The 22,894-nt window shown below is 42.8% G+C and overlaps 5 protein-coding genes across 6 annotated transcripts; 2 read left to right on the top strand and 3 right to left on the bottom strand.

The window, feature by feature from the left end:
* Positions 1–1,333: 1,333 nt before the first annotated feature.
* LOC142945058 (hemoglobin subunit beta-2-like) lies at positions 1,334–6,690 on the top strand. Of its 2 annotated transcripts, XM_076086367.1 has the most exons (4): positions 1,334–1,491; positions 1,670–1,892; positions 1,998–2,139; positions 6,676–6,690. In XM_076086367.1, the coding sequence occupies exons 1-3, from the start codon at positions 1,400–1,402 to the stop codon at positions 2,124–2,126; spliced, it is 444 nt and encodes a 147-aa protein (XP_075942482.1). In that variant the 5' UTR covers positions 1,334–1,399; the 3' UTR covers positions 2,127–2,139; positions 6,676–6,690. The 2 variants fall into 2 exon arrangements, with proteins under 2 accessions (XP_075942482.1, XP_075942483.1); XM_076086368.1 differs by lacking the exon at positions 6,676–6,690 and having other exon boundaries at positions 1,998–2,209.
* On the bottom strand, positions 3,428–4,177 carry LOC142938063 (hemoglobin embryonic subunit alpha-like). The gene is made up of 3 exons (XM_076081272.1): positions 4,080–4,177; positions 3,775–3,982; positions 3,428–3,585 (listed from the first exon to the last, which is right to left on the bottom strand). The coding sequence occupies exons 1-3, from the start codon at positions 4,175–4,177 to the stop codon at positions 3,457–3,459; spliced, it is 435 nt and encodes a 144-aa protein (XP_075937387.1). The 3' UTR covers positions 3,428–3,456.
* LOC142945057 (hemoglobin subunit beta-2-like) lies at positions 5,969–6,762 on the top strand. The gene is made up of 3 exons (XM_076086365.1): positions 5,969–6,119; positions 6,298–6,520; positions 6,626–6,762. The coding sequence occupies exons 1-3, from the start codon at positions 6,028–6,030 to the stop codon at positions 6,752–6,754; spliced, it is 444 nt and encodes a 147-aa protein (XP_075942480.1). The 5' UTR covers positions 5,969–6,027; the 3' UTR covers positions 6,755–6,762.
* A 1,295-nt stretch (positions 6,763–8,057) lies between these two features.
* LOC142938053 (hemoglobin subunit alpha-1-like) lies at positions 8,058–8,822 on the bottom strand. Its single transcript, XM_076081262.1, has 3 exons — positions 8,711–8,822; positions 8,406–8,613; positions 8,058–8,216 (listed from the first exon to the last, which is right to left on the bottom strand). The coding sequence occupies exons 1-3, from the start codon at positions 8,806–8,808 to the stop codon at positions 8,088–8,090; spliced, it is 435 nt and encodes a 144-aa protein (XP_075937377.1). The 5' UTR covers positions 8,809–8,822; the 3' UTR covers positions 8,058–8,087.
* A 2,337-nt stretch (positions 8,823–11,159) lies between these two features.
* On the bottom strand, positions 11,160–18,564 carry kank2 (KN motif and ankyrin repeat domains 2). The gene is made up of 11 exons (XM_076086364.1): positions 18,501–18,564; positions 16,871–18,226; positions 16,469–16,678; positions 16,280–16,388; positions 15,577–16,164; positions 15,407–15,494; positions 14,687–14,906; positions 14,076–14,218; positions 13,654–13,854; positions 13,447–13,545; positions 11,160–13,126 (listed from the first exon to the last, which is right to left on the bottom strand). The coding sequence occupies exons 1-11, from the start codon at positions 18,535–18,537 to the stop codon at positions 13,070–13,072; spliced, it is 3,108 nt and encodes a 1,035-aa protein (XP_075942479.1). The 5' UTR covers positions 18,538–18,564; the 3' UTR covers positions 11,160–13,069.
* Between the last annotated feature and the right edge of the window lie 4,330 nt (positions 18,565–22,894).

Genomic DNA, 22,894 nt, shown 5'->3' with positions numbered 1-22,894 from the left:
TAAAGGAGGGGCTGATTTGAATGACTTTATAATGATGGGTAGCTTGATCTATTGTGTCATAATTGATTAGTCTGTTTCTATTTTTTTCATTAATCTACATCTGCAAAGTAACTAAGGTTGTCAAATGAATGTAGTGGAGTAAAAAGTAGGACTACAATACTTGCCTTCAAAGTGTAGTGGAGTAGAGGTGAAAACAGCATGAAAGTAGAACCTCAAAACTGTAATTAAATACAGTAATTGATATTAGATTGTTTAAAGATTTCCTTTTGAAATATAGTGAACCATTGTGGGGTAGAAAATATGCTCAATTAAATGCATTAATTAAAGAATATAAACCATAAGCACTGTAGTCCAAGTATATATTATATATTTTTATTTGCACAAATATATAAGGAGAGCTAATCATATATGGCATATTACTGTGTGTGTGTGTGTGTGTGTGTGTGTGTGTGTGTGTGTGTGTGTGTGTGTGTGTGTGTGTGTTCAACTTTAAATGTCCTATTTAGTTTGTAATAAGCTTCTACTTTATCATTTCAAATTACTTTTAGATGGAGATTTAGAGTTCAGGACTGGTGAGCTGTGAGGAGTTACTGGCACAAACAAAGGGATTAAAATCACCACATATACACATTAATGATAGAAATAAATAAAGACACTTTCACATGGAACCCTTTGACAGCTGACACAGAAACCCCCTTGATGTTTTCCTTGATGTTGATCGCGGATGAAGAAAAAAACACATACTAATGTTTGACGGAAGTGATTCAGGGGATCGTTCAACATTGTGCAGTTAAATTTAAAGATCGCTGTCCAAGGTGCTGATGCTGAGACCTCCGAGGGTTTTGCACACTGATGGTCAGCTGTTATTGAGCCACTGTCCCTCTCTGGGTAACACACTGGCATTGTTTTCTTATAGGTCATTTACAGTGTGTGAATTTATCAGGCTGTGACTCTCTGCCAAGTTCCAACAATTTGTGGTCTCTTGAATTTTCGTCCGTGTGACCAAAAGATACAGACAAAAGAAGGAAAACAAGCCTTATGAAGATGTAAACAGTTTTCCTCTTATTGTCTCTTAAAGCGCTGGCTATCATTCTAATATAAACCATCGTGGGTCTGAGGCCCTTTGCATATTTGGATTGTTAAATGGTCTCTGGTCAGCTGCGCTATACTTTACAGCCAGACTATTACTATGTCGTCTATCTCAGAGATAACTCATCTAGGCGGAGAAGATACGCCCTTCACTTATCATTGTTTCAAATCTACAACACAGAACTTGGCCGGCCCACCGCCCATCCAATCACGTGCTTTTGGGAGGGGAGTGATGGTGGCTTTAAAAGTTGCATCTGTTGTCTGAGAGCAGGATCTACTGAGCAGCACAGGACAATCTAGAGCCGGCAGAATGGTTGAATGGACAGACTTCGAGCGCGCCACCATCCAGGACATCTTCTCCAAGATGGACTATGAGGTCGTGGGTCCTGCAGCTCTTTCCAGGTGAGTCTAAACTCTGCATTAACAAGGTGTGCTTGAGACAAAATCCTCCACTATATTATAGGATCAGCATTTCATTCTGTCATTGTGCACAATGTGTTTCAGACAATCACAAATGTTCATGTTCTTATGACATTTGATCTCCTCGTCTAACTCTGTAACATTGATGTTGTTTCCTCAGGTGTCTGATCGTCTACCCCTGGACTCAGAGGTATTTCGGTAACTTTGGAAACCTCTACAACGCCGCTGCAATCATGGGAAATCCGATGGTTGCAAAACACGGAACGACTATCCTCCACGGTCTGGAGCGGGGTGTGAAGAACATGGACAACATCAAGGAAACCTACGCCGAGCTGAGCGTGCTGCACTCAGAGAAACTGCACGTGGACCCCGACAATTTCAAGGTAAAGTTGTGGAACTAATGAAGGCTGATAATCTGGTTCAACTATTACTGAAAAGAAGACCAACCTTTCATGTCGTTGATGTTTCTGATGCTTGTTGTGTTGCAGCTCATTTCCGACTGTCTGACCATTGTGGTCGCTGCTCAGTTTGGTAAAGCCTTCACTGGTGAAGTTCAGGCAGCTTTCCAGAAGTTCCTGGCCGTGGTGGTGTCCTCCCTGGGAAGACAGTACCATTAGAGAGCTGCAACACCTTCACATGCTGATCATGAAAAGCTCTGTTTCTTTTGTCTCAAAAGCAAATAAAAAAATAAGCAAATCCACCAAGTTGTTTCTCAATCATTTGAACAAAAATAGATGTAAACATGAATAACAGTGTGTTTGAGATAAAAAAGAAGACTGACCTTCAGTGAAAATGGAGAATCAAAGCGTTGAGGAAATGTAGTCAGAGTGTATGAATGATGTAAAAACAGATGAATGAAAGATAATTCAAAACATAAGAAGATGAAACACTGTTGTGTGATTAAAATACATGAACAACACAATGTTTTGATGTTGATGTTAATGATGAAAAACTATATTGGAAACAAATGCAGGCTGCCTTTATTTGAATAAATAGCTCCACAGAATATATTGTTGCATTAAATGCTCATGAAAAGTATGAAATAAAGTGACATTTGACAAAGTGTCAGGTTTATTGTATCTAAAGTCATTTTTCTCTTTCTTGTGGACTTCTGCTTTATGAACAAAATGAATGAAATGTAAAAAGTTTTATAAAACAAGAATAACAAAATATAATAATAATAATAATAATAATAACACTAATTCCTTCGCCATGGCTCAGTTGTTAGATGGATTTTTGAACAACACCACATAAAGAGTTCATATATTTTAATATTCTGATGAAAAATGTTGATTTCATCAAAATAATATTTTTGTTGTAAGGACATAATTGAAGTTTTGTACTTTCTGTTTTCTAAAAATCTTTGGATTATGAAAATATATATACTGATTCAAATGTAGCAATAAGTGTAACATTATAAGGAGGGCTGCAACTAAGGATTGTTTTCATTGATGACTCTGCTGATTCTTTTGTAAATGAATCAATGAATCGTTTAGTCTGTAAAATGTCAGGATTAAAAGGCTCTGAGGTGACGTCTTCAAACGTTTTGTTTCGTCTCACTGACAGATATTCATTTCACATAAAGAACTGAGAAAGAGAGCTAAGTTCATCGTTTGACTGAATCTGGAGAGATCGACAGTTTCGGGTTTTTGTCGAAACAATAAAGATCGATGATCAAATATCAAATTCAAATTGTTCTATAAATTTACTGCACAATTAATGGACTAATTGTTTCATCTCTAATGTTAAGCTGAGTGTAAAATGTGACTTGCTGGATTATTTAAAGTCTTCTTTGTGCTGTGGATTTTACTGTTGACCTTCTCTATGACACAAACCATCTCAAAGAAACCAGAAAACAACACTTGCTTTGCTTTTTGCATGAATGCATTTATTGATCATTATGCACTGTAAGCTCATGCTGCAGTCTCCGTCATCTTCTCCTGCTGTTTATCGGTACTTCTCAGCCAGGGCCAGAGACAGAGCAGCCAGGAACTTGTCCATGGCCACGTGGACCTCAGGGGTGAAGTCTTTGGGGAACATGATGGCCATGACCACCAGGATGTTGTGAGAGAGAATCTGTGAAAAGAATCACACAGTCGTTACATGTATGGAGGTTCTTAGCTCCACACGCACCAATCACACATGGGAGCATTATGTGCATGACAACAACAGATGGACCTGTTGCAGGTCTGGAACCCCCTCAACGATCTACGTTTGAGGAACACTTCACATCACATTTGTCTTGTAATGACTTTGTCTCTGCACCTTGAAGTTGGCAGGGTCCACACGCAGAGTGAAGGCATGCAGCTCACTGAGGCTCATTAGACCTCCTTTCAGGTCGTCGATTTTGGTCACAGCATCTCCAACTCCAGCCATCACAGTTATTCCGTGCTTCCTCACAGAGGGAGAGGAGGGGCTCTGGTCCTTCCAGTGGGAGAAGTAAGTCTTGGTCTGCGGGTACACCGTCAGCATCCTGGGTAACAGAAACAATACAAAGTGGGTGATGCTTTTATAAATGAATCCTTAAATGTTGGAGCAGATTACATCACTCAGCTTGTGTTCATAGTTACCTGGCCACAGCATCGGTGCCAATTTCCTCCCCCTTTCGAGACACTTTAGCCCAGAAGGCTTTGACTACCTCCTTGTCCTTAGCACTGAGAGTGGTCATCTTGGCGGTTGACTGAGTGCTGCTGAATGCTGTGATGAGCACAAACTCAAGAGGTGTTTATGCTTGAAACAGAGCATGGTCACACCCAGATCCTCCTCTAAGATATGCTGCACAAGGCGGTCCGTGTGATGTTGCAGCCCCCATGAGATAAACAAAAACTATCTTCCCATTGTGGCTCTCAAAGTTCTTTGAATTTGACACGATCTTTTCAAATCATCAGCATTCATGTGTGTATGCTTTAGAAGTCCAATTCAAAAGTTCCTCTGAAACAGTGGTGGAAGAAGTATTCAGATATTTGATTTAAGTTAAAGTACATAAGTATTAGCATCGAAATAAACTTAAAGTACCAAAAGTAAAAGTAGCAAGAAAAATGCCCCATTTCAGATTCATGATTATTATATCACTGTGTTATAATCACTGATGTGATAAAGTGTCCATCATTGGTAAAGGAGGGGCTGATTTGAATGACTTTATAATGATGGGTAGCTTGATCTATTGTGTCATAATTGATTAGTCTGTTTCTATTTTTTTCATTAATCTACATCTGCAAAGTAACTAAGGTTGTCAAATGAATGTAGTGGAGTAAAAAGTAGGACTACAATACTTGCCTTCAAAGTGTAGTGGAGTAGAGGTGAAAACAGCATGAAAGTAGAACCTCAAAACTGTAATTAAATACAGTAATTGATATTAGATTGTTTAAAGATTTCCTTTTGAAATATAGTGAACCATTGTGGGGTAGAAAATATGCTCAATTAAATGCATTAATTAAAGAATATAAACCATAAGCACTGTAGTCCAAGTATATATTATATATTTTTATTTGCACAAATATATAAGGAGAGCTAATCATATATGGCATATTACTGTGTGTGTGTGTGTGTGTGTGTGTGTGTGTGTGTGTGTGTGTGTGTGTGTGTGTGTGTGTGTGTGTGTTTCAACTTTAAATGTCCTATTTAGTTTGTAATAAGCTTCTACTTTATCATTTCAAATTACTTTTAGATGGAGATTTAGAGTTCAGGACTGGTGAGCTGTGAGGAGTTACTGGCACAAACAAAGGGATTAAAATCACCACATATACACATTAATGATAGAAATAAATAAAGACACTTTCACATGGAACCCTTTGACAGCTGACACAGAAACCCCCTTGATGTTTTCCTTGATGTTGATCGCGGATGAAGAAAAAAACACATACTAATGTTTGACGGAAGTGATTCAGGGGATCGTTCAACATTGTGCAGTTAAATTTAAAGATCGCTGTCCAAGGTGCTGATGCTGAGACCTCCGAGTGTTTTGCACACTGATGGTCAGCTGTTATTGAGCCACTGTCCCTCTCTGGGTAACACACTGGCATTGTTTTCTTATAGGTCATTTACAGTGTGTGAATTTATCAGGCTGTGACTCTCTGCCAAGTTCCAACAATTTGTGGTCTCTTGAATTTTCGTCCGTGTGACCAAAAGATACAGACAAAAGAAGGAAAACAAGCCTTATGAAGATGTAAACAGTTTTCCTCTTATTGTCTCTTAAAGCGCTGGCTATCATTCTAATATAAACCATCGTGGGTCTGAGGCCCTTTGCATATTTGGATTGTTAAATGGTCTCTGGTCAGCTGCGCTATACTTTACAGCCAGACTATTACTATGTCGTCTATCTCAGAGATAACTCATCTAGGCGGAGAAGATACGCCCTTCACTTATCATTGTTTCAAATCTACAACACAGAACTTGGCCGGCCCACCGCCCATCCAATCACGTGCTTTTGGGAGGGGAGTGATGGTGGCTTTAAAAGTTGCATCTGTTGTCTGAGAGCAGGATCTACTGAGCAGCACAGGACAATCTAGAGCCGGCAGAATGGTCGAATGGACAGACTTCGAGCGCGCCACCATCCAGGACATCTTCTCCAAGATGGACTATGAGGTCGTGGGTCCTGCAGCTCTTTCCAGGTGAGTCTAAACTCTGCATTAACAAGGTGTGCTTGAGACAAAATCCTCCACTATATTATAGGATCAGCATTTCATTCTGTCATTGTGCACAATGTGTTTCAGACAATCACAAATGTTCATGTTCTTATGACATTTGATCTCCTCGTCTAACTCTGTAACATTGATGTTGTTTCCTCAGGTGTCTGATCGTCTACCCCTGGACTCAGAGGTATTTCGGTAGCTTTGGAAACCTCTACAACGCCGCTGCAATCATGGGAAATCCGATGGTTGCAAAACACGGAACGACTATCCTCCACGGTCTGGAGCGGGGTGTGAAGAACATGGACAACATCAAGGAAACCTACGCCGAGCTGAGCGTGCTGCACTCAGAGAAACTGCAGGTGGACCCCGACAATTTCAAGGTAAAGTTGTGGAACTAATGAAGGCTGATAATCTGGTTCAACTATTACTGAAAAGAAGACCAACCTTTCATGTCGTTGATGTTTCTGATGCTTGTTGTGTTGCAGCTCATTTCCGACTGTCTGACCATTGTGGTCGCTGCTCAGTTTGGTAAAGCCTTCACTGGTGAAGTTCAGGCAGCTTTCCAGAAGTTCCTGGCCGTGGTGGTGTCCGCCCTGGGAAGACAGTATTATTAGAGAGCTGCAACACCTTCACATGCTGATCATGAAAAGCTCTGTTTCTTTTGTCTCAAAAGCAAATAAAACAATAAGCAAATCCACCAAGTTGTTTCTCAATCATTTGAACAAAAATAGATGTAAACATGAATAATAGTGTGTTTGAGATAAAAAAGAAGACTGACCTTCAGTGAAAATGGAGAATCAAAGCGTTGAGGAAATGTAGTCAGAGTGTATGAATGATGTAAAAACAGATGAATGAAAGATGATTAAAAACATTAGAAGATGAAACACTGTTGTGTGATTAAAATACATGAACAACACAATGTTTTGATGTTGATGTTAATGATGAAAAACTATATTGGAAACAAATGCAGGCTGCCTTTATTTGAATAAATAGCTCCACAGAATATATTGTTGCATTAAATGCTCATGAAAAGTATGAAATAAAGTGACATTTGACAAAGTGTCAGGTTTATTGTATCTAAAGTCATTTTTCTCTTTCTTGTGGACTTCTGCTTTATGAACAAAATGAATGAAATGTAAAAAGTTTTATAAAACAAGAATAACAAAATATAATAATAATAATAATAATAATAATAACACTAATTCCTTCGCCATGGCTCAGTTGTTAGATGGATTTTTGAACAACACCACATAAAGAGTTCATATATTTTAATATTCTGATGAAAAATGTTGATTTCATCAAAATAATATTTTTGTTGTAAGGACATAATTGAAGTTTTGTACTTTCTGTTTTCTAAAAATCTTTGGATTATGAAAATATATATACTGATTCAAATGTAGCAATAAGTGTAACATTATAAGGAGGGCTGCAACTAAGGATTGTTTTCATTGATGACTCTGCTGATTCTTTTGTAAATGAATCAATGAATCGTTTAGTCTGTAAAATGTCAGGATTAAAAGGCTCTGAGGTGACGTCTTCAAACGTTTTGTTTCGTCTCACTGACAGATATTCATTTCACATAAAGAACTGAGAAAGAGAGCTAAGTTCATCGTTTGACTGAATCTGGAGAGATCGACAGTTTCGGGTTTTTGTCGAAACAATAAAGATCGATGATCAAATATCAAATTCAAATTGTTCTATAAATTTACTGCACAATTAATGGACTAATTGTTTCATCTCTAATGTTAAGCTGAGTGTAAAATGTCATTTGCTGGATTATTTAAAGTCTTCTTCGTGCTGTGGATTTTACTGTTGACCTTCTCTATGACACAAACCATCTCAAAGAAACCAGAAAACAACACTTGCTTTGCTTTTTGCATGAATGCATTTATTGATCATTATGCACTGTAAGCTCATGCTGCAGTCTCCGTCATCTTCTCCTGCTGTTTATCGGTACTTCTCAGCCAGGGCCAGAGACAGAGCAGCCAGGAACTTGTCCATGGCCACGTGGACCTCAGGGGTGAAGTCTTTGGGGAACATGATGGCCATGACCACCAGGATGTTGTGAGAGAGAATCTGTGAAAAGAATCACACAGTCGTTACATGTATGGAGGTTCTTAGCTCCACACGCACCAATCACACATGGGAGCATTATGTGCATGACAACAACAGATGGACATGTTGCAGGTCTGGAACCCCCTCAACGATCTACGTTTGAGGAACACTTCACATCACATTTGTCTTGTAATGACTTTGTCTCTGCACCTTGAAGTTGGCAGGGTCCACACGCAGAGTGAAGGCATGCAGCTCACTGAGGCTCATTAGACCTCCTTTCAGGTCGTCGATTTTGGTCACAGCATCTCCAACTCCAGCCATCACAGTTATTCCGTGCTTCCTCACAGAGGGAGAGGAGGGGCTCTGGTCCTTCCAGTGGGAGAAGTAAGTCTTGGTCTGCGGGTACACCGTCAGCATCCTGGGTAACAGAAACAATACAAAGTGGGTGATGCTTTTATAAATGAATCCTTAAATGTTGGAGCAGATTACATCACTCAGCTTGTGTTCATAGTTACCTGGCCACAGCATCGGTGCCGATTTCCTCCCCCTTTCCAGACACTTTAGCCCAGAAGGCTTTGACTACCTCCTTGTCCTTAGCACTGAGAGTGGTCATCTTGTCTTCGCTGAGCTACTGTTGAGTGCTGCGATCAGCCAAAACTCTGAGGGGTTTTATGCTTGAAACAGAGGCACACCCAGAACCTCCTCTAAGATATGCAGCGGTTGGCCACATGATGGCTCGATAAAATCAACACGTACATATATCATTGATATAATGATCATAGGGAAATTACATAATGAAAATATGAAATTACAAAAGCATGTTTATATATGTAGTATTTTCATAAACAGTTTGATCAAAATTTCAGCAATCAACCAATTATATTTACTCACTAATGAAATCTATAAAATCATTCATCGTTCATTTTAATGTCTGACTGCGGTTATTGGCCTCTGTCCAAAATTATCAAACATACAGAGACCAAACCTATTTAAAGGCTCTGCAATCTAGTAATATGAATAGATTTGTTCAGCAGTTGGAAACCTCCCAATGACTGAAGTCATTTTCTGTGTTTCCTGATGTGTTTTAGGCGTATCTACACTATGCTGCAGCTGTAAGGGTGGATCCACTCAGAAGAATCGATAGATAAGCTGTATTTCCAGCCTGTAGTTCAGCTGATATCTAAGAACACACTGCTGCTTTACATAACCAGAAATAAGCAGATGAGCAGAGTATTTGTTTCAGGGCAGAATGCTTTTGGATGACATATCTGTTTAAGGCTACATGTTTCATTTTGTTACTGTCCATACAGTTTGGCTTCACATGCTCATATGATCATGGTCACATTTAGTGCCGTTAGGTCAGTTCACCTGCTATCTAGTGCAGATAATAAAGTTAATGTGAGAGAAGTGATCTCATTTAACTCTTGGCGACACACTGTTTGAAAGTCAAAGCTGAAGTGACTGAACCTTTTTGCTTTCGTAGAATTAAAAATATCTCTCTCATTTCTGATTAAATCCTACATTGTCTCAAGCATAGTTCATAACAGCACTGTTTTGGTGTCGACCATAGGCATTGCTTACATTGCCCTGTTATCTTAGCGACTCCTCCCAAAGACAAGCAGCTGTCTGAGGAGAACAGCTGGTGCTATGACAAGTGATTTTCTTTGAGATTGTGAGAGCAGACTTTCAACATGCAACACATTGTTTGAGTCTTTTAAAGTAATGTGCATGGCTGTCCATTGCCTAATAAAAGAGAAGAAAACTACTGTAGAGCACAAATGGAACACAAACACTCAAAGTTCTGCTTCCTCCTCTTCTTTGTTAACAAAACATCAAGGACATCATTTTAAAACGTTGGAGCACTCTTCAAAATGTCATTGCACCTTTAAAACCCAAACTCATCTTGATTTCACTGATGGTCTCAGGTTGGTTCTTGATCTATCAACACCCTCGATTCAGGTTATCCTTTCTGCGCTGAAGCCTCAAACCAAGCAGGACATACTTACTTTCTTACAGGAGCCGCCAGAAAAGGGTCAAACTGGTTCCAGGGTCGGCTTGTTAGCATCTGTGATCGCAGCCGGCCACAAGTGGTGAGGATTGCAGAAGCAGAGTCGGATTTCTGAACTTCACCTTCTTCCGAAGTAGATAGAGAAGGGAAAAACTCCAGCAGCACTTGTAATATTCAGTATTGTTAGACTCACTCGTTTCTGCTTGTGGCGGATGACTGTGATGAAGATCACCAGCCGAAACGTGGATGTCTAACAATACAAATGTTGAGTTTTGCCTCTTCATGATAAACAGCCGAGGCATCTTGCTGCTTTGCCGGTTCCTTTTAAGATTCATCGAACTGGTTCCCTTAGTTGGACTCGAACGTTGTTTTTGAAGGACTAGAAAAACCATTAAATCAGATGGGCCTGAAAGTCATGACTCTGAAGACGACAACTTTTCTACTGAGCGAGAAAAGGGATTTGTATGTATCGTCAGTGCAGCATTATTGCCTGAAACACAGACAGCTTCCTAACAGTGCTGTTCACAGCCAGAAATGGGCCGTCAAGTTGAAAAAGAAAGCCAATCTGAACGGCTTACAGCAGGAAAGCAGGAGGTCAGGAGGTCAGATTTGATCCCTGGTCCTGGAGATTTTGCATCAGACCCATTGTTCTCCCAGAAACCTCTTCATTTGAGTTTTTTCCAGACATGAAGCAACATTTCAGACTGGAATTGAGCGGGTACAAAACACCTTTTACTTGAATTGCAAGGAACATCAAGAAAAAGGGCCAAATTGTGTGAGAGCTCCATTTACATCAAAGGGTCTGCTTCCTGATGTGTAAAGGCTGGAGCCCAGTTCAAGTCTCCTGCACTTGGTGCTCTGACTTCAGGTCGACCGGCTTTTTGTGACAGGTTAGTGTTTGAACATCCACTAACGGAGCATTTGTTTTGTTATAGTATATAAATCATATCTCTGAGTGTTGAATACCACAGAACAAAGATTCCTAATCGTTTACCAAAAATATGAAGGTCATTTTGTTTTGGCAACATCAAATAAAAAACATCTCACATTTTTTATGCTGTTGGGAATGAAATTGAAGTATTCATGTAAACTAAAAAGGGTCACAACAGTTAGGACCCTGTAGATGAGAGAGCAGTGTTGTTCGTCAATAGTGATGTGACTGAAGAACTTGCTTAACTGTGTTAGAGCGCCTTCTAGTGGACATTTCATCACATGCACTTCTAATTAGATATCAATTACTTCAAGTCTGTAAAAAAAACTAAACCAATATTGTATAAAACAAACAGGCAAAACAAATAAAAGTTAGAACTAACTAGGACGTAGCACATTGTCTAGTGCAAGCTAAACACTGATGGCAACTGACATGCAAACAATATTAATATTGAATAAATACGATATAGAAACAGTGTGGTCCACATTTATTAATTCATTGTTTTTTCAAAATCCACAAATTGGAAGAGGAGAAACACAGTCTAGCATTTTACATAAACCTTCATAAAAGAAAAGAGCTGTGCGATTACATAAAGTAGGCGTGAGCTTAAAAGTTCCAAATGTATAAAAAGATAGATAAATTAAAAAAAACAAAAGTTTATAAAAATTCAATTGCTCAAAAGTGAATATGAAAATTGTGAAAAAGTCTTTAAAAAGTAATATAAATTTGGACATCAATAGCCTATGCACTTTTGTTCGAGGAATTAGATTTTAGGCATAATAACTAGCAGTTTATATTGACATATATTATTTTGATATTCACATCTTACACGGCACCCCAATCAGACACTTCCTGGTTCCCTGACATCTCACCAGCATGACCACAGAGGTGGCTACACCAGTGCTTTCAGTCATTTCTCAACAAAGTCTCGTTAAATCTTAAAAGCACAGAATATTACAAACACAGAAACACTCTAATCTTTCCTTACTACCATCCCAAATACCGTCACGTACAAAAATACAAACAGCACAGTCCCGTCGCCTTCAGAGAATAATGTTGCCCTCTTTCTTCCGTCACACTGATGCTCGGCCTGTGTTACTATTATCACCACAATATACAGTGTCACAGATGATAAGAGACATGTCTTTGGGTTTTATTTTGAGAAATGTAGTCGCCGTAGAAAAAAAATGTCTGTCCTCTGGTTAAAAAGGTGAAATAAGTTCACCGTTGTTTGGGAAATAAAAAAATTTGATCCTTGAAGGTGCTGAATTAATTAAAAATTTGAAAAAATCAATATCAAAAATACTCCAGACTTAATAAATCTTGTGTATAAACATTGATATATTTGAAGTTAGATTTTTGTAGCACCAATGACCTACTTGGTGCAAGGACACTTATCCATAAGTGGCTTTTGTTATTCCAGATGACTGTGATGGTCACACACATAATGATGCTACTGTGGCAATGCTATTGTACACATTACAATGAAAACACATCGCACTATAAAGCAACTAACATGACATTCATATGGAGTAAAACTAAAAAGTGTATTATAATGAACCCTATAATGAAACTCAGTGAACAGTTTGGACTTGTAAGTGCCGCTAAAACCCGTGCTGATAACTGGATCACTGCATGACTAGACTGGTGTCTAAACAGCCGCTAGATGTTCAGTTCTTCAGATTGTAACACACAAGAAATCCATGTTTTCAACCACCACTGTGATTAAAAAAAAAGACCACAGTGTACAAAAAGAAACGGATAACAATGGTGCAAGCTGAAGTAATTATCTGCACATTATAATGCACTTAAACTATGGAGGGTGAAAACAAACGCACACACACAAACCCATTGTTTGCCGTAGCTACAAAGATTTAAAAAAAAAAAAATCACGCTGTAGTATGAGTAGTTACTGTGGATTGGCTGGAGGAGGCTTTATTTGGTTTCACCGGCAGGAGGAGAGGAACCCAAGAGAGGAGACTTCGGTGACACCTGAACAAATTTAAAAAGAAAACAAAACATGGTATTATTGATGAAAACTTTGATGTCATACTTATGTCCTTAGCTAGGACCAAGTATACTACTGATACCCGATTATACAGAGGGGAGGCTTTCATTGCATGCAGTAGAAAAAATAAGCTGCGTGGTTACACTCACAGCTGTCGTAAGTGGACAAATCAGTCAATAACTTCTTCCTCTATGGGAGATTTCTCCTTGTGTGATTGTTGAATGCTGGAGTAAAATGGTTTCTCAAAAAAGGATGCCCTTATGACAACAGTAAGTGTGTGTTAGCAGTTTATCAAAGGACTCACAGGGGAAGGAGGCTTTGCAAAGTTGAGGTGAGCATACAGAAGCACTGCAATGTCGTTCTGGCTGGCCTCCAGGGCGATGGACAGAGCTGTGCTGCCGTCCTGAAAGAAACGAGGGGATGAAGGCGAGATGTTTCTGGGCAGGTTTTGTCAATAAAAAAAACAATAAAGAGACAGAAGAACGAAGATGGAAAGGAAATAAATGCTTACATTGTCAGTGAGAGTCGCATCACAGCCCGGCACAGACAGTAGCTGACGCACAATGTCCACGTGACCGTGTTCACACGCACACATGAGTGCCGTGGAGCCGTCGTCATCACGGATGTTGACCTGTGCCCCACAGGACAGCAGCGCCCGCACCATGTCCCCTCGACCGTGGCTGACCGCGAGCATCAGCGCAGTCTGACCAGCCTACAAACACGCATTTAAAATCTTTAAACTCATTTTCAACATGTGGATCTAATTTCAGAACTATTTCTTTACATGCTGCACCTGGTGACTAAAACGCTGCAGTTTTATCAGACACATTAGCGAGGAGAGTACTGAAGAGCACATGTAAATGCTCTGTAAGTCACATGGGTTTGGTTGTTTGCGGAGGTGCAGTAAAAGCTAAGGAGCAGTAGAGGGCGCACCTGGCTGGCCTTGGCGTTGACGTCCCCTGTGCGCAGCAGCTGCAGGACGGTCTGGAGATCATTGTCAGAGTGGAAGGCGGCCAGCGCTGTCAGCATGATGGCCGTGTAGCCCGCCTTGTTCTGCTTGTCAGCATTACACAGGCCTGTCAGGTAAATAGGGCAATCAGTGAGACATGGGGTACAACAGCAGCACAAACAATGACAGGGATGTATGACGTGTTGGAGACGGGAATGTTTCAAGCTCAGTGAGTAAAGGAGAACAATTGAACGTCTGACATTTTGTCGATTTTAAATGTTATTGTTCTTAACTTATGAACATTTAAAGCCCATATCAGCCACATCTACACTTAAAATCAACCTTATGTAATCTTGTCTCGCTTTTACTTTTTTCTCACGCACACCCAAAATCCCACACACACACACACACACACACACACACACACACACACACACACACACACACACACACACACACACACACACACACACACACACACACACACACACACACACACACACACACACACACACACACACACACACACACACACACACACACACACACACACACACACACACACACACACACACACACACACACACACACACACCAGTGTCCAGCAGCCGTTTCACCACGGGGAAGTTGGAGTGGGAGACGGTGTAGTGAAGCGCTGTATTCCCGTTGCCGTCTGCCATGTTGATCACAAACTCCAGCAGCTGAGGGGAGACTGAGGCGAAGGTGTTCATATAGGCCTCGACGACAGCCGTGTCCGCTGCTTTGTGACAGGACACGCGCAGCCACTCCTGCAGCACGGTGGTGTAGGCTGCCCTCTGAGGTCACACACAATGAGGACGATTTGAGACACATGCACACTTGACAGAAAAAAAGCAGAGATCACAGGCACACAGACCGACCACGATAAGCCTATCAAAATCAAATATAAGGAAAGGGTTTGTTGGAAACCAAACACACAGGAAATGTGTTGTATGCTCTTCATGTACTGTAAAATTAAACCTAAAAGCTCAACACAGCAAATCCTTTTCTCGTTTTTTTTTTTGTATGACAAAAGCTTATGTATCCTTAACTAATTCAAACATTTAGCAATCTTATATTAACAGAAACCTATAACCTCTAGTTTAAAATCTCATGGTAAAAAAAACAAAACATTCCCCTTTTTAAAGAGTCAGGACAGAGTTCATGATGTTTTATGAATCAATAAATAAATTGATAAATAAATCAATCAAAAGGACACTACTGGATCTGCTGGAAAGCGTTATCGATGCTGAGTGGATTATCTTGGTTGAATGAAGTGAATTAAATGAACACTCACTGCTCCTTGCTGGCTGAAGGCGTTGGGTTCCCCCAGGGCTTTCTGCAGGGCATGAAGAGTTGACATCAGGCTGTCACTCAGGTCCAGTCTGAGACAGATGAGGAGACAACATCAGTCACTAATGCTTGCATCATTACATCAGTCCGTTTGTTAACCATGTGTATGTTTACCTGGCTTGCTTGGCTGATGCGGTGGCAGTGTCCTTCGTAAGGCTTTCAGCTGCTGGCTTCGGCTCCGATTGGCTGGAGAGGACGGTTGTGTGTGACTGGACGGTGAACTGCTGCGTGGTAATCTCAGTGGTTTTAGTGACACGCAGCGAAGAAGAGCAGGTGACTGAGCTTTGTTCAGGAGTGGATTCAGTGCTTGATGATGTGGAGGTGATCTCCTGGGTGACTGTGTGCTTTTGCGATGGCCGGTCGACAGTCTCGTTAGCGGCAGCTTCGTTTGCTGGACATGGAGGACTTGGAGAGGAGTCGGAGGCAGTGTTTGTTGCTGGTGACTGGAGGGCTTTGTCTGGCAGTTTTGTGTCTCCAGTTGCAGATTGATTGGGACTCTGGTGTGACTCGGCTCGTGGCTTGACGGCAGTCTGTTGAGGTACACTGTTGCTTTCTGGAGGCTGGAGAGCCTTGCTGTGGGTTGTTTTCTGTTGCTGTGCCGCTGAGTCCGGCAGTTTTTCTCTGGCTTCATGATATTCGCTGGAGTCACTCCCCTCATCCGAGCTCTCGCTGCTGCTGTCGTCTGATGATGTGGACTCGTAGCTGCAAGTCAAGAACACGTTTCCCTGTCAAACAGCTCCACCACAACTGACACCATTATACCTTTGGCTAAGTACACTGGTTCAGTGGGTGAGTGGTGAAAATGTTTGACACTTACCCTCCATTGACGCCAATGAACTGGAGGTTCTTCTTTGTAGAGGGAGATCCTGGTTCACCTTCGGCTTTCCGCTTCATAATGGACCTCAGAGAAGACTGGGGAGATGAGGCTGGAAAATGGAACATGATGTGGTCAGAACAAAGGTAGTGATAGTTAAGGGGTGTTTTGACCAGAGTGCAGTCCGGTTACCTGTCTTAGGGCCTTCTTGTGACTGGACAGCCTCTGGGGATGTTTGCACGCCCGTCTCTTCTTCTCTTGAATGCAACAAACTGATCTGATTACCAGACGTGCCTACAGCAACGGCGGGTTTAGCTACCGGCACCGAAGTGGACAACTCGCTCTTTAGGACATCGCGCACCTGCTTGGAGCTGACAGCAATCGGCAGCTCAACTGGAGCATCTGTGAGACAGAAATAAGACTTCAACTTTTCAGCCTTAACTAATCAAATATCTTATGGAGGAATACAATAAGAAGAAAAGACATTTGTTAGTTTACTGGTTACACTTATACTAATTGATAACTTATTCTAATGCAATCCAATGGCAATGCAATGAATCCTGTCTTATAATCTTAAATGTTAGTGTCAGACACCTTCAGCTTGTCCTCTGTGGTGGCCCTCCACGAGTCCACCCGCTTGCTGAAGGGAAGGGGAGCTGCAGATCTCCGCTCGGAGCAGTGTGCCCACCTCCACCACAGTGGGCTGCTCGACTGTGTACACCTGGATTCCCACAGTCCTCTGTTCCCTCTGTTGGGGCAGCTGTGTGAAGCTGACCAGAGTGTGCAGGCTGCAGCCTTGTGGCTCCTGCCACCCGACGCTGGTAGCCATGACTGGATGCTCTGCCTGAGGGGCCTTCTGGACTGCTGCATCCTGCTGCTGCGCATCCTGCAGCTCCTGCACAGTCCTCTTTAGCTGGCCCTCAAGCTGACCCACTTGATTCCTCAGAGCCTTTGTCTCTGGCAGCAGCCCCAGATCCTCCTCCCGAACACCGACTCCCACGTGACGACTGCCCCTCAAGACCTCTGGTCCCACTCCAATGGTGCGCACTTCCCGCTTTGCATCCGGTCGCGCTCCACCAACAATGACCGTGTCCTCAATCTCACACCCAGAATCCTGAAGCTTGGAGCCGTCGGGTGTGGTGGGGGACAGTGGCTTGTTGCTGCTCTTTGCCCCGGTTATCACCTCTTCTTCAGGGATGTCGATGTAGAGCTCGCCTCTGGGACGACCTCGGTTGAAACTCAGACTATGACCCAAGAACTTCTGGCTCTTCAGCTGGACGCTGAGCTGGCGTTTCTCCTCCTGCAGCACAGAGATTTTGACCTGCAGCACAGGGATGGTCTTCACCTGCTCCTCGAGCTCCCTTATCTTCCTGAGGGCCGTGGCCATCTGCTCCCTCACGTGCTGCAGATGGGCTGGAGTCGGGGTCACTGGCGTGGACAGGCCAGAACTCAATGGGGTGTAGGATCCGCCTCCACCATGGGCTCGGTTGAAGCTGTGTGCACTGCTGAGCGAGGTGTTAGAGCCTGCCATGCTGCTGTGCATGCTGCCCAGGTTGGAGTATCTCCGCCCCTCTTTCTCCTCCTCCAGCTTCCTGCGTGCATCTAACAGGGTCTTCTCCACCCGGGCACTGCTGAAGCTGGGCCTCTGCGTCGTGTGGTAGCCTGGGGCGCAGTAAGAGTAGGAGGAGTGTCGGCTGTCCATGCTGGTGTTGGAGCACAGAGACTCGGTGGAGGTCCACCAGGACCCGGTGTAGCCATAGCCACGGGGCAGGGAGCCATAGCGTGGCCGGCGTTGGATGGGTACCTTCTTGATTGTGTTTCCCTTCTCTATGTCGTTAACATATTTGAGGAAGTCCAGGTCCAGACGGTAGCCATAGGGGGTCTCCACTGAGTAGGGCGCCTCCTGTTCTTTGCCGTGCAGCGAGGGGGGAGCAGGCGGGTTGAGTTTGCCTGAGGGGGAAGGAAATCAATTTTAAACAAACGGAAATCTGCATCTAATCTTGGGCTCAGACTTTAGATAACAGCATTAACTTTGGGCTACTGTGTATTTACATATGTACTCTGAAACAATCAGCAAATTAGGCACAGAGTGGAATGGCATAGTTCCTATAACCTGACCTTATAAGTGTCTGACAGTTTAAATCTTAACAAAAATAAGTAATAATCTAAAAATAACTTCATTATCATGTGGAGAAATATTAGTAAAAATAAACAGAAGCTGCACCTGGGAAGCCGGGGTCCATATGCAGCACCTGAGCCATAATGAGCCTGTGGCTGCTTTTCAAACAGTCACCCACCAACTCTCACCTGTGGAGAGAGAGACACGAGTTGAGTTCATTAATGAGTAAACAATATGGAACAACTAGACTTCCATTCAGAGATATTTAATAAATATGTTGGCACTGGAAAAGTGAATTTTTAATGAGATGTCCCCTTTAAAAAGAACAAGAGATGCTGTTCTTGCAGAAATAACGACACGGAGGTAAGAACAATCGTATACGATTGTGTATGCCCAACAGAAACGTGACAGTGTTTATACGGACATGTTATAAATAGGCCTTTTCTCACAGCAGACACTGTGACTTGTCATAGCAGGATGGCTAACGATGTCTCTGTGCTATTCGAGTGCTCCAGTGAGAGGGACAGTGAGCCAGCATGCACAACACCAGGACCATGAATTCTGCCATCATTCTTTATATTATTTACACCTGTGACGAGTCAAAATGTTTACCATAAAAAGGCATATGGACTAGATGTGAGTCCTCCATTACATATGGTTTGCATTCTTTTAAATGATTGTTCTTTTAACCATATTTTTTTTTTTTGCGTAATGGTCAGAAGTGTTTCTTGCACCACATCACCCTCCTGCCTCCCTTTCTAATTTTATCTGTTCATTTTCGGGAGCATAGCGGGTCACAGTCGATTGTGTGTTTGTTTCTGTTCCGAGCGTTCAGAGAAGAGGAGTTACAGAGGAAAGTTTCCTGGCAGCTAAATCTAAGACAGAGGTTTGAGACTGCCAGTTACAACCTTATTAGGAATCATCGGTGCACGCTAACTTCGCCTCTCAATTCAGGGTTTACAGATACTCTCTCTCTCTCCTCCTCACTTTCTCCACATCTTCCCCTCCTGTGTCTTCTTTTTGTGTTTTTCTGGTGCACCCCCCCCCCCCCAACCCTCACTTCACGTCAGCTGACAATCAGGAGGTTTCAGCTGGTCACAGTTTCCCCCATTCACCCGCTCAGTACTTCGACACAGAAAGCATAGTGAACTGCTGAGAACTCCAATACATTTTCCCCATCAGGGGTAATGCATTGTGAATCTTATTAACTAAAGACTGTGCTCTTTTCTCCCACAGAGAATAACAAAGTGCCAGCAATGACACAGAGCTCACAATGCCAATGCCTGTGAGTTTGTGTCTGCTTGGAAAAGATTAACTTTCTAGGTCATCACTTTGTGGGAATTGAGGATGTAATGTTTAAGCCATCCAAAGCATTACCCAGCTGAACACCCTCATATTACTTTAGACTTTAAGGGGCTCGGATCTCTCTGGTGCTGCCTTGTGACCCTCGTCACTGCTTGCTCGTTTGTGAAAAGTAGGCCGCTTGGAAACACTGACTGAATTGACTTGGTATTTTTGAAGTCCTGCAGCCAGTTTAATGTCCTGGTGCGAGTCCCCTTATCGGTGCCCCTTCATCACCCCTCGTACCAAGATTACTGCACACACTGTGAGGCATGGAAATACCGTATGCATGCACATACAGACCCATTCCATCATTGACAGGATGAAAAGTCCTCGGAAAAGATTACACTGTTAACTTTATAGGGCACTGACACTAAGCCAACTATATTTTTTGCTAACAGAGGAATTTATCAGATGTCCGACACTAACTTTAAGACTTCCTTACATTAAAGTTTTAGAGAAAGAAAGAAGATAGGGAGCACTGCATGGATCTAAAAGATATGTTATGTTAAAAACTAAGAATTATAGGCAGTGCGAGCCTCTGTTTATCTCCAGCATGGCATGAAAGCGTTAGATTGATCGTGTGCTTCATGTTGTACAGTGCGGTCTGGGTATGCCTACATGTGTGAGAAAGTGAGAACAGGACAGAGAGAAGGGGAGTGGCGGAGAGTGAGCGAGCATGTCTATGTGAGTGTGAGAGAGTGTGTGTGTGTGTGTGTGTGGAGGACGGCGCTGACAGGGGACAGTTGATGAGATATAATTAGGATCTGCAGTTAGGCAACCAAACATCCCGGCCCAGGAGACGAGACCGCTCGTCCGCTGCAGTTCCCTTTGAATGCAGTTTTCTACAAATCACATCCACACACGAGAACTGCTTCAAAATGTCTCTCTCTGCTTATTGCTTCTCCGGGTGCCATTTGTCCCACATCACCCCCTCAAAACGCCCACTCCACCAAACCTCCACATCTGTTTCTCCAACAGTGGCTCATTGGTTGTTTCAGATGTGTCAGCATGTGTGTCTGGGGGGGGAGTGGTTGACCTTCCTCCCTCTCTCTCGGCTCGCAAACAGAGTTCCTTTGAGATGACATCTGAACAGAAACCAGTGTGCGCCCTTCCTCATCGTCACCCTGCCATTCTTCAGGCGACTCTCCCTGGCCAGCTTCATCCAGGACAAATACCGTTGCCCCCATCACAACCCCCCTTACCGCCACATACAGCTGCACACCACACTAACGGAAGTTCTACTCCCTCCATCCCCTGCTATTAAGATTAAGACAGCCCTGGGGGGATGAGATGCAGGTCACCCAGCACAAATTACGCATCTGTGGTATGTTCTGTAAGCTGTCACGAGAATAACTGCAATATACTGTAGTCGTGTAGCGTCTTTGACATCTCAGCAACTACTACAAAATGCTGATTTTTGCACTCCCAATCACACATTCTGCTTGACTTCCAGCATGTTTATAGATTATTGTGCCTTGAGTGAATCAGTGGATTGAGACCACCCTGAAGAGTAATTTAAGATGCCAGGCCTCATTTTGAGGTCAGCTCTCTCAAGTTTATCAAACTCATTGCTCCCATTCATTGAGTCACCTTATTATTATTGCCAATACAAAGGATTATACCTCAGTATTGCTCAGTCTGAAATACCACTCTTCCCACCACCCAGAGCAGATCTTTTTTTCCACTGCATCCACTGCCTTACTGACTCTCTGAGCGTTTGGAGATTACTATTCTGCTCAAGCTTGGGAATGGTTTGTGAATTAGGAAAAGAAGGAAGAGGGATTTATTTTCCGCTTCATACCAGCTGCTTGCGCTGCAAGGACGGGATCTCTCCTCCCCAGGCTCCTTGCTCTCCCTTCCTTCTCTTGCACTCTTACAGTCAGCACCTGTGGGAAACCAGAATAAAAGGAAACTTGAACTTTGGCAGTCACCGTTTTTGATAGTAGCAGTTTGTAGCCCAGATCACAGGAAAATAAAAGCAGGTATCCGGATAAGTAGTCAGCAGAAGACATCAGGTAAACATGTCAAGAGGTGTGTAGCTCCGTTGACACAGAGATAAAAACAGACGGGTTTCAAAAGAGAGGCCACCGCCAGACAAAAAAAAACAGAAAAAAACATTCTAAAACATTCCAGAGGTTTTGAGTGATGAGCCAGATGTGGACAATGTACCCCCATGAAATGCCAATCACTGTCTGATCTCCTTGTGCTGCAGCCTGATCCATGCATATAGCTGCTCTCCCAACACTTTCCCTCCACCCCATTCCTCTCTCCAATACAAGGCCCTCTAATCAATTCAAGGCCGGGAGCCTCCCTGCCATGTGATTGGGCAATGTTTTCTGTTTTCTTGCCTCTGTGACTCACACCCCCAAATCCACAGGCGCACACACACCCTCCACTTTTTTTGTGGGAACAGATCACCTTAAAGCCAGACTGATGACTTCATGAGCCTTCTAATGCGTTCCCTTCGTGGACAACACAGACGTGAAGCTTGCGCTGTAACCTCTGCATTGCATGTCGATCAGATAAGCTGCGTGACTGTGTCTGCTGATTCTCATACATTCTGCTCCGGCTGCTCAGAGTCAGGCTGCTGTGGAAGAGCGGTCGACCTTTTGCCTAAAAAACACCGATGGGTGACCATTGCATAATTTCATAACGAGACGTGTTGTTCTTCAGCGCATTGTTTCACATTGTGGTCATGCCAACCGCGGGTGGAGGGGCAGGGGAAAACAGACCTTTTAGACTGGAACGACAGCCAAATCACAAAGAGCCATTCATTCAGCCCCTAGTTCCACAGCTGGTTCTAATAGAAAGCAAGGAGGGGCATCTCAGAGAGAGAGAGAGAGCGCGAGAGAGAGAGCGCGAGAGCGAGAGAGTACGAGTGTGTGGTGAGGAAACTTGCCTCAAAACAAACAAACAGTTGATGAAGTGCTGTTATGGACCCACACACTGACAAAGACGGGAAATAGAAGGACTGAGTGATTGATATCTAGAGGTGCCCCAGGCTCCAAAAACGTCCAACAATCTGTGCTGCTAATTGTGTATGACACAATATTATGAATGCATCCCTACCCGATTCTAGAAACTTATATATCAATGCCAAAATCTGCTCTCAAAGGATTAAAGCAAGACAACCGTGTGGTTGGCAAATACTTGTG

Source organism: Anarhichas minor, unplaced genomic scaffold, assembly GCF_050575085.1.
Source record: "Anarhichas minor isolate MPS153535 unplaced genomic scaffold, ASM5057508v1 ptg000007l, whole genome shotgun sequence".
Classification (NCBI taxonomy): domain Eukaryota; kingdom Metazoa; phylum Chordata; class Actinopteri; order Perciformes; family Anarhichadidae; genus Anarhichas; species Anarhichas minor.
This window is presented reverse-complemented; position numbering and strand designations above follow the sequence as displayed.

What these genes read in the sequence shown, in the direction of transcription:
- LOC142945058 (XM_076086367.1), top strand. Translation starts at nt 1,400, where the DNA reads ATGGTTGAATGGACAGACTTCGAGCGCGCCACCATCCAGGACATCTTC. An exon ending in GGTCCTGCAGCTCTTTCCAG is followed by an intron (nt 1,492 to 1,669) that starts GTGAGTCTAAAC and finishes TTGTTTCCTCAG; the next exon opens with GTGTCTGATCGTCTACCCCT. An exon ending in TGGACCCCGACAATTTCAAG is followed by an intron (nt 1,893 to 1,997) that starts GTAAAGTTGTGG and finishes GTTGTGTTGCAG; the next exon opens with CTCATTTCCGACTGTCTGAC.
- LOC142938053 (XM_076081262.1), bottom strand. Translation starts at nt 8,808, where the DNA reads ATGACCACTCTCAGTGCTAAGGACAAGGAGGTAGTCAAAGCCTTCTGG. An exon ending in GGCACCGATGCTGTGGCCAG is followed by an intron (nt 8,614 to 8,710) that starts GTAACTATGAAC and finishes TCTGTTACCCAG; the next exon opens with GATGCTGACGGTGTACCCGC. An exon ending in TGGACCCTGCCAACTTCAAG is followed by an intron (nt 8,217 to 8,405) that starts GTGCAGAGACAA and finishes TTCTTTTCACAG; the next exon opens with ATTCTCTCTCACAACATCCT.
- kank2 (XM_076086364.1), bottom strand. Translation starts at nt 18,537, where the DNA reads ATGGCTCAGGTGCTGCATATGGACCCCGGCTTCCCAG. An exon ending in TATGGACCCCGGCTTCCCAG is followed by an intron (nt 18,227 to 18,500) that starts GTGCAGCTTCTG and finishes CTTCCCCCTCAG; the next exon opens with GCAAACTCAACCCGCCTGCT. An exon ending in TTCATTGGCGTCAATGGAGG is followed by an intron (nt 16,165 to 16,279) that starts GTAAGTGTCAAA and finishes CTTGACTTGCAG; the next exon opens with CTACGAGTCCACATCATCAG.
- LOC142938063 (XM_076081272.1), bottom strand. Translation starts at nt 4,177, where the DNA reads ATGACCACTCTCAGTGCTAAGGACAAGGAGGTAGTCAAAGCCTTCTGG. An exon ending in GGCACCGATGCTGTGGCCAG is followed by an intron (nt 3,983 to 4,079) that starts GTAACTATGAAC and finishes TCTGTTACCCAG; the next exon opens with GATGCTGACGGTGTACCCGC. An exon ending in TGGACCCTGCCAACTTCAAG is followed by an intron (nt 3,586 to 3,774) that starts GTGCAGAGACAA and finishes TTCTTTTCACAG; the next exon opens with ATTCTCTCTCACAACATCCT.
- LOC142945057 (XM_076086365.1), top strand. Translation starts at nt 6,028, where the DNA reads ATGGTCGAATGGACAGACTTCGAGCGCGCCACCATCCAGGACATCTTC. An exon ending in GGTCCTGCAGCTCTTTCCAG is followed by an intron (nt 6,120 to 6,297) that starts GTGAGTCTAAAC and finishes TTGTTTCCTCAG; the next exon opens with GTGTCTGATCGTCTACCCCT. An exon ending in TGGACCCCGACAATTTCAAG is followed by an intron (nt 6,521 to 6,625) that starts GTAAAGTTGTGG and finishes GTTGTGTTGCAG; the next exon opens with CTCATTTCCGACTGTCTGAC.